The 15,929-nt window shown below is 41.6% G+C and overlaps 1 protein-coding gene across 1 annotated transcript in view; it reads right to left on the bottom strand.

Annotated features, from left to right (window-relative positions):
* Nucleotides 1-1,212: 1,212 nt before the first annotated feature.
* celf4 (CUGBP, Elav-like family member 4) overlaps nt 1,213-15,929 on the bottom strand; it is a 28,183-nt gene continuing 13,466 nt past the window's right edge. The window contains exons 9-14 of the mRNA XM_048258617.1: nt 15,320-15,415; nt 13,711-13,773; nt 12,352-12,429; nt 10,394-10,537; nt 7,439-7,640; nt 1,213-5,960 (exon numbers count right to left, since the gene is read on the bottom strand). Coding sequence (XP_048114574.1) covers nt 7,513-7,640; nt 10,394-10,537; nt 12,352-12,429; nt 13,711-13,773; nt 15,320-15,415 — 509 coding nt within the window. The 3' untranslated portion in view covers nt 1,213-5,960; nt 7,439-7,512. The remainder of the gene's footprint in view (nt 5,961-7,438; nt 7,641-10,393; nt 10,538-12,351; nt 12,430-13,710; nt 13,774-15,319; nt 15,416-15,929) is intronic.

Genomic DNA, 15,929 nt, shown 5'->3' with positions numbered 1-15,929 from the left:
CTTTTAGTTTGGCCTCTAGTGCTCTTGGAGAGGGTACTTACAAAAGCATAGAAGGCAAGTATTCTGTTATACCACTGAGCAAAATAAAATGTGTGATTTCTTCTTGGCCATTATGCCATGTCATAACATCCTGGGCAGCAGCCAGATCATAAATATGGAGATTCTTACTGCTGACAAGTTCTCCATCCCACTCATTTCTATTCATAGAACTTGCGAAACTGAATGTTTTACCATTTCAGTAACACAGTGGTATTTAATGGCCCTCATGCAGTATGTAGCAGTCATAGTTGTTATGATGTTGTGTAACTATTCACAAATCACTTTGTTGACAAAAGCTTAAGAAAATTGCCTTAAGCGGTAAAATAAACAGTACCATATTTTATAATATTGGGCTGACAATGACTGACAATCACTCTGGAGAAGTAAGAATATTAGGTGTTTTGCACCTAGCACTTTGTGCTGCACTCTGAATATACCGTAGATTACAATCAATGGCAGGCGTATTCTTGTATTCTTCATCTCATGTTTCCCTTCCTGCCTGACAATAATGAACTAGAAACATACTGGTGTAGGGCATCTCATGTTAGTCTATTACCACTCTAGTCTACTACTAGTAAACTATAGAGCCTTATAGACTGGATATGCCTTCCATATCCAGTCTGCTGAAACATTTGATATAAACATTAACAACTGGTCAAATATAACACTGTGAATGAGTGCTGATGTTCATCTGTGAAAAACCATTAAACTAGTTTAATACCCAGAATGTACTACAATAAAGCATCCTGCCAGAAAGAATGAACTCTAATTGCATGTATGCTCATCTAGTTAGTTACTGTAGCAAACTAGTATCAACCATTAGAAGAAACAAAACATTAACTTAAAAAGTGCATACTTTTTCACTGGCTGTCTTGGAAACCTGTTAAAGTGAGTGGCGCATCAGTGCCCTAATGTTCACTGTGTCAGGAAGTCCTGCCAGTTCCCAGTATTATTCTCAAAATGCTGACTCACTCTTCTATGGACTGGTTCTTTCAAGGAGACAAAGCCCTCCAGTTGCCTTGATCTGTGCTGCTGTAGTAAAGGGGGTTTAGTAATATAGTTGTGAACATGGACAGCTCTGCGGAGTTGGTAGACCCCCAGAAGAAAGTCATTGCATTGTGTAACTTAAAATGAACAGAACACAGATTAAAAGTACTCAGACAGAAATGAGAGTTGGGATTATTGTAGACTGTGCTTTATTATTGGGCTAAGCGGAGACGCATCATTCAGTAAAATTACAAAAAAAGAGTCCGAGGACCACAGAAATGCACTGATTGGAGAAACGGCAGGAGCAGCAAAGCGCTCTGACCAATCAAAGTCCTGTACCACTTGTGATGAACCAATCCCACGCCCAGCCTCACCGTGATTGATAGGCTGGCACACCACACACAACACTCTGCCCTCCTTCACTGTGCTAAGAAAAAAGATTGTTTCTGTGTCATTTTAATTTATTTGCTCATCAATCTACATGTCCTTATATTTCGTTCCTGCTTGTCAGACCAGTGGCTTGTTTGAAATCAGAAGTAAGTTTAGCACAAAAATATGATGGAGCAAAATCTGCAATTTTTGAAAGCTAAATGGCAGGCTTTTTTTATAGGAGTGGAGCAATGTGTGTGTGTGTGTGTGTGTGTGGGGAGGGAAAAAAGTTACAGCACATTTCTGATCTACACAGAGACAGTAGAACAGCAGAGTTGAGCAGAACATAACGAAGACCAGCATTACGTGGGCATATGGAACGTCCCCCAGTGAAATGATGACCCTGCCTCTGACCAATGCCTGTTTCATAATATAAAACATCTTCAAAAATATATTTTCCAAAAAAATGGCTTCCTTGTCAAAGCACAAACTCATAAACTCATTAAAAATTCAATCTGTAATAAATAACAAAATAAATAAAACATACTCCCACTCATACATACATACATACATACATACATACATACATACATACATACTCACTCCAGGCAAAATAAATAAATTAACATGTGAAAACAATACAACCGTAGAAATTAAACAGAAATCAACAGAGCATGTAGGCATAACGGTTTCTCAACGCGTACGAACGCATGTTAAGTATTTCCATCTGATTGAACTGGGTGCTCTCTTCCTCTGCACTCCATCTATTCTCCTCTTCCCTATTCACAAACCTGTGGCCTCAATGTTCCCCTGGTTTCATTTAAAAGATTTCACTTTTTTTTGATAGCATTATCTTTTTTTTTCTAATTTGTCTTATTTCATTATTTAAAGTGATTCATTTTCATCCAGTCATCATAGATAGAAGAAAAGTCCTATAAAATATGCAAACCTATGTACAGAAGAAAAGAGAGCCCCCCAAAAAAGAAACATTTACAGTATATTCACCAGTTTATGTATATATTTATATATTTATATTTATAATAAATCATCTTCTGATTTCTTGGTTGCCTGTTAACCATTATATTTCTCTGGACTGTTTATGCAAACAGTTGCAGCATTACTGATGGAGGTGGTTTGATAATAGAAAGAGAAAATGAAAGAGAAATTGCGAGGCATGTTTTGAGTAGAGCATGTCTCATGATGTAGGCTACAGCCATGCAAGGGCTGCATTTCTCAGCTGCTATATCACGGTCCTATTGTGGAGAGTCCTTCCAAATAGGGCAGAGAAATGCTGCTCTCACTCTGAGGAAAATCAAGAATGCAAGTGGCGTGTCTTTCCTTTCCTTCCTGGCTAAAATTGACATCATGGAAGCCTTGTCCTGTATACCACATATATTCATCTTCCAAAAATGTGTTGACTATATACACAGGTAAATCTTTTAAATTATTTCAACCCAATAACCCTTAACTGTGGCTTACTGTGGTAAGTTGGGGCTTGTTTCATTATTTACAAGGTTAAAGTTGAGCGTTTGGAGTGAAAAGGGAAATTCAATATGATGCTTTCTAGTCAGAGCAACTCGTGGGGTTTAAGAGTAAAACCTGAATTTGAGAATGATACCAAAAATTTTTACATCATAAAAATACACTGGCTGCAACCCACCAAATGAGACATGCTTGCAAGAAGAACTTAAGTATGATTTCAGCAATGATACAGAGAGGCAGAATAAAATGGATTACTGTCAGAGACAGGATTGAAAGTTAAAAACGAAGGAAAGAAAAGAGACCGATCCTATCATGCTTGTGAGGTATGGATGATGTGTGAGACATTCTTGGAGGTGGTCTCTGCAATGTCACTCTGGCAGCGAAGTGTGAGTCAGGAAGTGCAGGATGAAAGCCAATGAGAGGGGGCTGATAGATGCAGGTGCTTAAAAACCTCTCGCCATCCTGTTCTTTCACAATCTAGAGCGTCGTTTGCAGGACCTTCACACACCTCCCTTTTTCTTTGTAACGCGGAAGCAGTCAGCCATGCAACACCTGCAAACCTCTAGGGTCCACCTAAGCCATGCGGCAGGCAATACTCAGTGGTTAGTGAAAGTCAGATTCGATTCCACGTGACCTTTACCCCCCCCCCCTATCAATACATCCTTCCTCTTATTTCATGCTGTAGAACTTCCTGTAGACCCGAGCACATAGCTTTCAAACTACCTCCTCATTCGGAGCTATGTGCTAATTTAGCTTCTAAGATAGTCCGTTGATGAGCAGTTGGCTCCCTCCCTGGGCGGCCCCTGTGAAAATACTGCTTGGGTGGAGTCTGTTGTAAATACCTTTTGTGACCGAAAAACGGAACTTAATGCCCTGTTCGTGTTCAGTGTCACCATAGAACTGTGCGATGGCTAAAAATAAAGAGGCTCAAGGCTTTGAGTGTCAGGCGAGAGAATATCCTACATAAGATGCTAGCTAACTATTAGGCTTAATCATTTATTTATTTTTTTGTCTTATTTTATTTTTTTATTTTTTTTTGCAGCTCTGTTTGGACTAGACCGTTGCCATAGCGGGCTTGACATCAAGTTAACGGAGGCTGCTAGTGACGCTGACGAACACAGTGTTTGCATGTCACATTGTCAGGACAGTGTGGAACGGCCTACAATCTTAGCACACCCAGGAGAGACCCAAATGATTACTGTCACATCTGATTTCCAGCTTTTACAAGAGCACTGGGTTGTGTGTGTGTGTGTGTGTGTGTGTTTTTACGTGTGTAAGTGTTTGCATGTGTGTGTTTGTATGTATACTGTATGCATTCAAAGTTTATTTCCGTGTGTGTGACACCCTGTGTGTACTGTGTTTTTTGTGTGTGTATGTGTTTATTGTGTGTACGTCAAGTCTACTTGGCAAAAGAGGCAGATATGCTTAGGATATTGTGTAAAGTCTTTTCTCTCGAAAGGAAAGAAGTCGAAAAAGGAGAAATATCCTGATTCTCGAGCCTGACTCTCTTCAAGTCTTCTAAATAGGAAGAGGCCTTTTTGCGTTTTTTTCTTTGAAGTAGCATATACAGGTATATACATATATAGTAATAATATACACACTTGTCCCGTGTGCGTTGGCATATATGTTGTCGTCAGAGAGAGGAATGCCTGCTGAGTGGGAGCTGCCAGGTGTGTGACTCTTCCCAGGGTTAAGACCAAGCAGAGCAGTGCTTCAAACTCCAGCTAAAATCTACAAAAAAGTACAGCTCTACCTAATCGAATAGCCGTTTTTCTAGATATATACACACATATATAAAATATATGCATATAAATACATATATGGGTTTCAGGATTAATATCCATGTATCCATATATATATGAGTGTTATTGTACACGTCAGTATATATATGAATACATTTTTTAGCTTGATTTTTTTCGCTATACATATATATCTATATGTACTGTAAATATAAAGGAGTTTGTATATTTCAAACCATTTAGCGGTGGTTTCTTAACTACAAGGTTAGGATGTGCAGATATAAAAGGTAAGGCTGCGACAGCAACAACCCTCCCCATGCACCCCCACCTCCTGGTCAGGAGGAGGAACAAAAAAGAAAAATCAAGAAGAGAAAAAAATAAATACTTTTTCATTTTTGTAGCAGTAAGTTGTAAACTAGCGAAGTGAGTGACCCTCCACAGGGTCATCTGAAATAGTTTTGCCAGTATTCAAAAGCATATCAGCAATATATATATATGTATGTTTTATACATATATTTATATAGTCTACTTATACATTTTTTTTCTTTAAATACAACTCTTTGAACTGATTGGCACAGCGAAAGAGATGCAGTGGTCCGACATATGTTACAGCTATGAGTCTTTTAGCAGTAAAAAGGCTTGGTCTTTTGGTCCCTAAACAACTAAGGAATGACGGGTAAGTCTCCCAGGGGGACTGCTGCTGTTGCTCTGGCAACCGTGGCCCCTGGAAACGGACAGGCACTCCAAGATAAAGATGGCCATCCCAAAAAAACGAAACAAAGTTTGTGTCCTGAATCGTCATCTCCTTCAAAATGTTCCTTCTTTCTCCAAAAAGTTTCTCATTTTTTATCATAGTCTTCAAGTTCTTCTAAAATTGTTAAAAAGAGTTTTTTTTTTCTTCTCTCAAACCCCAAGAGTATGTCGTTTTCCCTTAAAAGTCTTTATCAGTTTATCAGTTTTCTTGAAAGTTAATTTGTTTCTTCTTACTCTTTTTGTTCTTCCTTTTTTCATTTCTTCAGTATTATATCTAGTTATTTTTTCAACGTGGTAATTCCATGGTCCTATGAGATGGGTCTTCCCCAGGCAGATGGTGAGAGAGGGAAGGTCCTGGCGAGACCCAAAGCATCCTTGTTCTCGAGGGGTTGGTGAACGGTCCGTGTGGCCCAACTGTGGAATCCACTCTGGGGGCTGGCTCTTCAACATCCGCAGTCAGCCCTCCATCTCCACCTGAAGCTCAACTCCCCAGCAAAATCTGGTCCTTTTTTTGTTAGTTTGTTTTTGTTTCTTTTGATGTCAACGACGTTTTTGTCATGTTGTCAACGTGTGGTCCAGCTCTACAAAAACCTGAAATACAACCGGCAAATCAGTCAGCCCATCATCGCATTAGTCTAACATACCCAGGAGTCCTGGGATAGATTTAGGCACATTGGTATTTTTTTTTTAAATTTAGCAAGTTTATGAGAAAGCAGTACCTTTACTCAATCAATTGGACAGTTAGCACCTCATTGCATCAATCAAAAATAGGCATATATAGCTTTCTTAACCCCCAAGAGCCTTGGGATAGACTCTAGCATTTTAACAATTAATTTTTGAAATATTAAAAGCCATTTGTCTAGTTAAGAGGTTTCAGCATTTAGAACATGTGTTTTCTTCTCAGAAACCCTGAGAAGAGGAGCAAGTACTACATTCATTCAACTATATCGCATATAATGAAAAAGTGAATAATCGGTTGTGAGATTTTGCCGTTTAGAACATGTGTTCTCTTCTCAGAAACCCTAATAATGCCTACCTGCACTGCACCACTGCTCTGTTTTTTTTTGAGTGGTGGTATTGACATTTATTGACTGTCATCATCATCAGTTGCAAAAACAGAAAGGTGTCCCTTGGATGGCTCAGTGATGGTGCAACAGCGCGGTAACTTCGCCAAGTTAAGGGCATCAGCCAGGCGAAATAAATGACTCCACGCCGATCCTCCATCACAGAGATGGAGGGCACAGAGCAGCGGGAGAGATATGAGACATACGCACGCCAGCGTGCAGATTCATGCTCCTCCACCTGCCCGTGTCTGTCTCACAGGGTAGAAACCATAATGTTCTACTACACCCCCACCTTTACTTTACCTTGTGTGCTATTGCTAGAACTATTTGAATCGATTTAAGTGTTCCGTTCCTTAAAAGGAACTCACAGTATAATAAACATCTGGGTTCACAATGTTGGCTGATTAAAGCTAATATTGCATCTGTTTGACTTGATTTTGTGACCTCATTCTATATGGTTCTTATGTGTTACTGAGATCTAATGGGACTAGGCAGCAATTTAATCTGACTTAGTGAAGTTAATTAAATAGGCAAATCAAAAGGTAAACTGCATTGATGTGGTGCTATTCCACCAACTACTCAAAGCCAGAGACCGTCACTCTAGTTTCAGGCCACTCTGAAAACTGCAGGTTGTAGGTGCCTGTCTTCTCTGCCTGTATAACTGAACTGAGCTAAATCAATAAAGAACTGAGCATAGGTTTAAAAAATTATAAACTGATTAATATAATCACGGCAATTGAAATGATCTGGAGTGTTGAGTTGCAACAATACATCCTCAGTAGGTTAAAGCTAACCTGTTACTAACCAGTAAACTAATCTACCTCACAAAAAAACAAAAAAACATAAACCCAGCTCATTTTCTAGGAATGATGAGTTTAGAGAGGTTACTCCGATACACCAAAAATATACTAGACTAGTTGGCCCAAAAACTGGATTCAGAAACCCAATCCTGTGTCATGCTGAGCAGTCGACTCTAGGATCCAGAGGACTAAACCGGTGCTTTACCTGTTGTTCCCTGTGCACAGCGGTGGAGTCCCACCCCCAGGGTGGAGGGGTGGTGAAGGGGGGTGGGGTGGGGGCTAATATGGGCGATTGGCGTCCTTCGGCCTCTTGAGCTGCACCTTCAGCCTCTTCATGCCAATCTGGAAGCCGTTCATGGACTGGATGGCAGCCTGGGCACTGCCCGGATTATCAAAACTCACAAAGCCTGTGTGAGGAATGAAGGGAATGGAGGTAGAGAGAGAGAGAAAGAGATAGAGTGAGGGAGGGAGAGAAAGAAATGGAGACAGAGAAGGCAGGAGAGGTTAGCACCAGGTAGAAGAAACAGGGGACCAACAAATGGTGGATAAAGAGGAATTGTAAAGAAGTGTAGAGAGTTAGTGAATGAAAAGAAGGCAAGAAGACCGTGAGAATGACAAAGTGAGAGAGTTGGATAACCATGACACAAAAAGGAAAGATGGGAAGGAGAGAGATGGTGGAGAGAGAAAAGGGCAGCAAACACAAGTTACTTGGGATATCAAACAAAACACTAGTACACACATCCATTGAACACATCTATTAAACAAGCTGAATTAGGCATTACGCAATCAACAACAAGTGAGATATGCAACAGCAATGAAAATACAATATCATACAACATCAGATCATTAACTCACAGCACAAATACTGAACATGCAAAACTACACCACCATTAACACAGCACACAGGGTCAACTAACAGCACTTATAAACGTTACTGAACTGGGCCAATTTATCAAATAACACATATATTGCCTATATCAGATTTACTAATAAGGCCCACCAATCTTTTAGCGAAATTGTAGGCTATTGTGCATCTAAGTGGAAAAAAACATCAACCAGAAATAGCTTTGCATTACGTTTGACAGATCTACAAATTTGTTAGTAAAAGAAGCACTTTCCCTGCAAATAAAGTGAAGATTATGCATACAATTTAGGTCTAAGTACATCTTGAAATGTGTATGGCATGTATGGCATGTAACATGAGGTTAAATTTTCTGAAATGTAGAAAAAAATAAAATAAACCCATCATCATCAGTAAAAATGATAACCTAGCAGCAAAGGCTTTTGTCAACGCTGTCTTGATTCTGTCATCTGATGCAAGAGGCATACAATCCAAGTTCATGGTCTGCCCTACTTTAGCACAACATCAAATAGCAAATGTGTACAGATATGCCATGTTCAATACTATAAAGCCTAAACCATAACCAGTAAAAAAAAATAATAATATTTGTAATAACTTAGCATGTCTACTGCGGCACATGTAGATGTTAGCAGCGGGACTTTTATTTAATATAGTATTTAACATAATGGGTTGTGAACTGTTGTGTATATATACATTATATAACAGTGGCTACCCACACAGCATTGCATACAGCTACAGCTGAGGTTGCGAGCAAAGCAAATGAAAGGCACTCTAGACACACCGTAGACAAGCGACCCATGGGAGGCCGTCCCTGTGCTGCCATGCTCTACTCTCAGACGCTATTTCCTGATTCGCTGCTTGCAGTCGTCTCGCAACAGCCCTGTGTGAAACAGGGAGCTTGAACACAATTCCCTCACTTGCTGTGAAATTGCCTGGAATGAGACTTTTCTTTGGTGGCATCATATCTCATTTCATGCCTAATTAGGGTCCGTTAACGAAATCTGCGCAATGATTTCCTGCACCTGATCTCTGGCTAATGGCTTTGTGCCGCTGCGGACGGAACGTCTAGAGGAGAAAAATACATGTTTGTTTTAAAGGGAGAGGCCTGAAAAGGAAGTTGGTGAGCGTGGTGAAGAGGTGGAATGATCTGCACTGCCAGCACACTTTAAACTTTGCTTACATCAGAAAGAGACAGAGAAAGAGACAGAAAGAAAAAAAGAGTGGAAAGAAGGATAAAAAATCTTCTGAAACAAGTCTGTTCCTGTCACTAGTAATACAGGCCTATTGTGATTCAGTGTAATAACTGGGAATATTTATATGCTATTTGTATGTCCCCTGGGTCATTCATCCTTCATTGAGGATCCTTGCTGGGTGTTTTTAAGGGGATGACTGCCTCAAATATCAAATAGTTGTGACATTGGTGTCAAAGCTGTGCAGTAGGCTAGCTTAGCATTAAAGACATACCGCAAAGGCAAGATCTGCAGTCTGCCATGCAAATATGTAAATGCATTCATAAGACCCAGTATCTTTTTTTCCAAATGTGCACGCACATTTAGGCCAATCAAACTGTGAATCCTGACATCTTTATCAGTGCAAACCTTAGTGGCTAGTGGGCATGGGAATGACACTGAAATGCCCTCCTGTCCACCAGCTAACTGCACGTTACAAGGTTGCTGATGAAGCCTGATGCTGTGGAGACTATAATCACAAATCTGTCACTCAGAGGGACGCAGGCTGCCTGTCACTCAGGTCTGTGATCTGCCCTGTCTTCACACTCTTTAGCTTGGCCCCCATAGAAATGCCTGCTTCAAACGGTTCCCACAAGGCAAATGGTCTTTCTATAGAAAAGAGTTCATGTAGAACCTTTTTTTCAAAGGGTTACATGTATGATGTCATGTATCTCATACATTTGATTTGGGTAGGCCTACCAGTTCTGGCCATTAGTGTTCTATAAAGGTTCCTTCCTGTGAAGGTCAGAGAAAGACAGAAAAGGGTTCACATCAGAACTATAATTGTTTTTTTTTTCTATGGTGGGTCCAAGCAAAGAGTCTGCTTAAAATAGCCCTGTCAGTCCCTGAATTGACACAACAAATGTCCACCCTTATCCGAACTGGCTGGTGCGAGACAAGAACAGACGAGGAGGTGAGTCGCATCAAGTGGAGGCCTGGCTGTGGTGAGGAAATGAGGTCAGTGGAGTCGTTAGTGAGAGAGTAGTGATGGGTCAAGAGTCAGGAAGGAAGCTGGGTTACAGTTCTTTGTTTGTTTGTTTGTTTTAAGTGGCTTAGCGTTTTTACCCACCAAAGCATTTACTTTGGTTTGTCGCGCGATCCACAAACACTTTGGAGGAGATGACATTACCGAAAGGCAGGAACATCTGCATGAGCTCGCCATCCCCAAACTCCTGAGGGAGGTGATAGATGAACAGGTTGCAGCCTTCTGGCCCTGCGGGGAAGAGAGGGGGGGATGGGGGGATGGGGGGGAGGGAGAGAGAGAAAACACAAGAACAAAGACAGAGAGATAGACAGAGAGAGAGATAAGAAAGAGGGGGAAAGCTTTTAGAGTAGAGACTTTTTTACTAGCACTGTAAATTTGTGTGCATTTACAATCTTAAGCCAAATCTAAACCCCAAGTTATTACTAAAAAAGAACCTCCAAAAAGGGCCCAAGGCGCCCATACAGCAACATTTCTGGATGTAAGTGATAGCAGTGGGCGCTCCCACATACACACACACACACAGACACATTAATGGGATACTGACCAGTCGTAATGTATAGCTTCTATTGACTGTGATGAACTGAGTGAAACTTCGATTGTGTTTTCCCCTCATTGCTTTAGTAGTTTGTACACATCCCTCATGGTGCTAGGCTTGTCTCTGTGCACTGCCCTGCTGGCTAAAGGCATTAGCCCATTTAAGCAGAGTGGCCACTGGAGGGAGTCAATGGGGAGGCTATGCGCTGACGACTAGTGAAGAAACCCCTCAGAGGAAGCTTCTGCTAAAGCGCCGCCTTGACATGAGGTATTAAGACGACTGGGCAACACATTCAATTATGAACTCCCTGTTCATAATGCATTTAATATAAGCCTCTTAATAATGCATTTAATGTTCCAACCCGCCTCGCAATACATTTAATGCATTAGGCGGTGGCAGACTATGAAGTGCAAACTCAAACTGACTTTAATGACTGGTCTGAGAAAGGGGGGGGGGGGGGTTTGAAAGCTTGCAGTTCCTACAGAGAACAAACAGTGATAAATTATTCTTTGGATTATGTTATCAGCAGAATACCATTGGGAGGCAGGGAAATTAGATTGCAAGTAAGGGTAAACACAGTAATGCAAATAACTAAAGGAAAATATAATAATGTGCATTAAGAAATACCATAGTCATTGTTCAGCGATATATTCTCTGCCATTATATAAGCACCATTTGACAGAAATGAGCATGATATAAAATTAATCTAAAGCATAAATCATAACAGCGAGGAAAATGAATAAATTACCTTTTGGAGGGTTAGAGGGTATATTCGATATGTAATATGAGTTTAAATCAAAGTGTCTCTTTGTGTTTGTGAGCATGTCTGCTTTTGATTGTGTCTACGAGAGAGAAAGCAAGGAGGCTCAAGGAAAAAGATGAGTAAAGTACAGTACTTGAGCATTAACGTGTCCCAGGGTTCTTTTAAAGTTCTTTCGAAGAATAAATGGCTAGTGGACCAAATGCATACAAAGCAGACTCCCTCACAATGTCCCTATAAGAACCCTGAAATAAATCCAAGCAAACAAAAGTCTGTTAGAAATCTAGCAGTTTCCTTTAAATTAGCAAGGCCAGCTGTAGCGTCACATTAACTCCAAATTATTACCCTCAGACGTGCTTTATTTTAAGTAGCATCAGAGACTATACTGTATGCTTGGAATTAACGGAATTATACAATATACCTCTGACATGAGCAGATATGGTTGCGCTATCCAATGAGGGTGGGTAATATTATAAAATACTCCTGAAAGAAATATACTGCATTAAAAACCTTAAAATTGATTAGGAAATTCATTAATTATCGACATTGGGCCTAAGGTCATTTAAAAATAAACCACAGCCCTTGAATGCATGAGAGCATTACCCATCTAATTTTCATGTCCTGAAAGAGTGGGCATGTCTCTTTTGTGTTACAAAGTGATGACTGTTTGCAATATGCTTCTATATAATATGACTGTAGTGTGTGTGTGTGTGTGTGTGTGTGTGTGTGTGTGTGTGTGTGTCTCACCTTCTCTCTGCTGTTGTGGGATTAGGGTAGGAGGCTGGGGAAAGGCCTGGCTGATCTGACCATATGCTGGGTAGGCTGCTGAGACACACGCACAGAGGTCAGGTAACACACACACACACACAGCAGATATACTGTATATGGTAACAAATGTTTCAGTCACACTCAATTCTCAGACACCAAACATCGCTTATTCTTTTTGCATAAACCTAGACAGTGTCCATGGTGAGCAGCACTGCTCAGTCTACACAATAAGGAACAGATTTACTGACTGATGTTGTGTTTGCAGAACCTTTTACTCGAGGAAAAAAATCAATAACATGGGCTGTAATTGCTCATGCTATTCATTTTGGATCAATACATGCCCATCGTGTAGGTTGCTCCAGAAAATACAGATTTAATTGCAATAGGCAACGCTACCGCATTGTCAGTGCATTTTGCCTCGGAACAGTAATCGTTTAGACGTAACGTCCCTATAGCAACTATTAACGTTCATGTGAAATGGAATATTTCACACAAAATGGCCCACATTGTAAAAATATTCTGTCTCTTCTGTGGGGTATGTGTGTCTACAGATTTTGAAATGTTTGCGTGCGTTCGTGTGTTTGTCTGAGAGAAAATGAGAAAGAGAGTGTGTGTTTGATATGTAGGCATGGTCAACATGGCGTGGCTGTTGTGAGGTGCTTAGTTTAGCATGGCTGATGCTTTAAAGCGCTGCTGTGATGTGTGAGTGAGCCACCCTCACCCCCTGCACTGAGACCCGCTGATTACACACTGTGGCACCCCTCAGCCTGACAACCACGCTGCCCTACTCTCCTCCACACACTGCACCATTCCCTCTCTCTCTCTTTCTTTCTCTGTTGGTCTGTCTCTCTCTCTGTCTCTTTCGGTATGTCTGTCTGTCTGTCTCTCTCTCCATCTCTCTTTTTATCTCTTTTTTTCTTCCTCTCTCTCTATGTCCCCTCTCTCTCCAAGTGGTATGACTTTTTTCTGACTTTGCCTGTCAGCTTCTCTTCCATGCATCGGTCTCTTTCATAAACTTTTTCTCTGACTTCATCTGTCTCTTTCTTGCTCTCCATTGCTTTTTAATTTCTTCCTGCATTTCCATCGTGGTGCCGTTCTCTCTCTGTCTCCCTCTTTTTCATCCATTCTCTGTACTCTCTCTAAACTCTAAATCATTCATCATTCTTTTTTCCTTTCAATCTGTCTCATAAAACAGACAAGACATACACACACACACACACACACACACACACACACACACACCCCCACACACACACACACACACACCCACACACACACACACACACACACACACACACACACACACACACACACACACACACACAGTGAGGAACAGACCTGCATACTGCTGAACTCCGGCATAAGCCTGCTGAAGGGGATCAGCTGCAGTTGGACTCTGAGCTGCAGAGAGAAAGAGAGAGAGACGGAGTGGGGAAAGAGAGAAAGAATGTGAAGAGAGAGAGAGAATGAGTAAGTGACAGTGACAGGAATAGATAGAGGGAGAGAAAGGTGGAAGAGAAAAAGATGAGGAAGAAGACAAACACGCGAGAACACAGGATGTGTTTGCTTTGACATCAAGGACCAGCTACAACCTAATATCTCACTCTCCCTCCACCTCACACCCCCTTGCTCCCTTCTTTCCCTTCCCTCCTCCTTTTTTTCTCCCTCCACCCCCCACTTTTTATTTTCTCTGTCTTTTTTTCTTTTTTTCATCTGTCCTCCCTCACTCCAGCTTCCCCAAACAATTAAGACCTCTGGCACAGCAGCTCTTCTTGCCAAAAGTTGCCTTAGTGCTGCTACAAACTTCCAGAGGTACTGAGTGCAGCGCAGAACAATATAGTACTGGCCCCACTCACAGCCCATCAATCACTACTCAGCCTCCACACACACACACACACACACACACACACACACACACACACACACACACACACACACACACACACACTCACGCACAGAGAGAGATAGAGTATGCCTTACAAAGACATAAGTCTTAGTTTCAGGCTCATTTAAGAGGCTTGTAACCCCTCCCTACCCACCAACACCCCCTCACACACCAATACAGTACACACACACACACACACACACACACACACACACACACACACATTCAACTGCACACCTTACTGAGACATCAGCCACTGTGCCAGACTTTCAGGCTCATTTAAGAGGCTTGTAACTTGATTCATTTTGCATTCATTCGCATTCATTTTTTATAAGGATTTAAGTATCTGGAAATTGGCACATCTGTTGGAGAAACTTTTTGACAACTATTTGCAAACCCCTTCACAGACTCTGGTACACACACACACACACACACACACACACACACACACACACACAGAGTATTACACACCATCACATAAACACCACTATGCAGCGTTAAAGTAAGATAAATAAACATGAAATAGGACCTCTGCCAACTGGATTGCCCTGCTGTGTCATCTAAGCTGCGTGCATCTAAGCTGGTAACATCACAACAACTTTTCTACTTAGACCACAGACAGAGACCATCAAGAGTACTCTAAAATACATGTAGATAGATTATTTATGCCATCTCGACTGTAACACTGTTGGAATGTTTTCATTTTGGTTCAACTTCCTAGAACTTAACACCAGATCTACTCTAGAAAGCTGAACAGCATGCACATAAGGGAAGACCACATTAACAACAAAGTTTTAAACAGATACACACACACACACAAACACTTAGCAGTTTTACTCCATTTGGCAATATGCATGCACTTACTGACACACACACACACACATACTGTACACACATAGGTGCCTCACTGATACACAAATACAACACTGAAGGTCGCACTAACAGCCAGACAGGGGAAGTAGGGGGGTGTTGGGTCAGGTTGGGTTGGGTGTGTACCGGACACCAGGAACAGAATAGAGGGAAGGGGGGTGGGGTAAAAGAGGGGGGTGGGGTGTCTGATACCTTCAGAGAGTGGGGACAGGAAACAGCTGCCCTGCACCCCAAAACAGCTGCGGGGAGCCTTCTCCGAGTCCTCCCTAAACACCACCTCCTGCAAGACTGGGAGACAATCAGAAGAACACTCAGACAGTGCTGGACTCTGCCTGCCAGGTGGCACAACAACAGGCACTGGCCGGCCGGCCGGCTTGGCTGGATTCAGGCGAGCGCGGCGACACAGCATTGGCATACAGATGGGCCGGCAGCAGGGTTGCCCCCAAACACAAAGTCTTCCTCCTGCTTTGCTACGCTCAAGCACACAGCGCTCACACAAACATCTTCAAAGGGCTCGGCTATGTTCAAGGTTTTTGTGTCAAGTCCGAGGAGATCACTTGCTCGCTCGCTCACAAAACACACTTCCACATACACACACATATTCACACAACACACACACACACACAAACACAATAGGATGCTGTTTTGTTGTGTAACCTTGATAACAGTGCAGTGGAGTGTAATTCTGTGAGCATGATTAATAAGATTCGTGACTGTGTGTGTGTGTTTTCCTGAATAAGCTTGTGTAACTAAAATGATGTGAGCAGTGCAATTTAACAAGTAAGGCGTGTGTGAGTGGTGT

This window comes from Alosa alosa, chromosome 12 (assembly GCF_017589495.1).
Source record: "Alosa alosa isolate M-15738 ecotype Scorff River chromosome 12, AALO_Geno_1.1, whole genome shotgun sequence".
NCBI lineage: Eukaryota > Metazoa > Chordata > Actinopteri > Clupeiformes > Clupeidae > Alosa > Alosa alosa.
The sequence above is the reverse complement of the archived record's forward strand: the minus strand, read 5'-3'. Positions and strand labels throughout refer to the sequence as shown.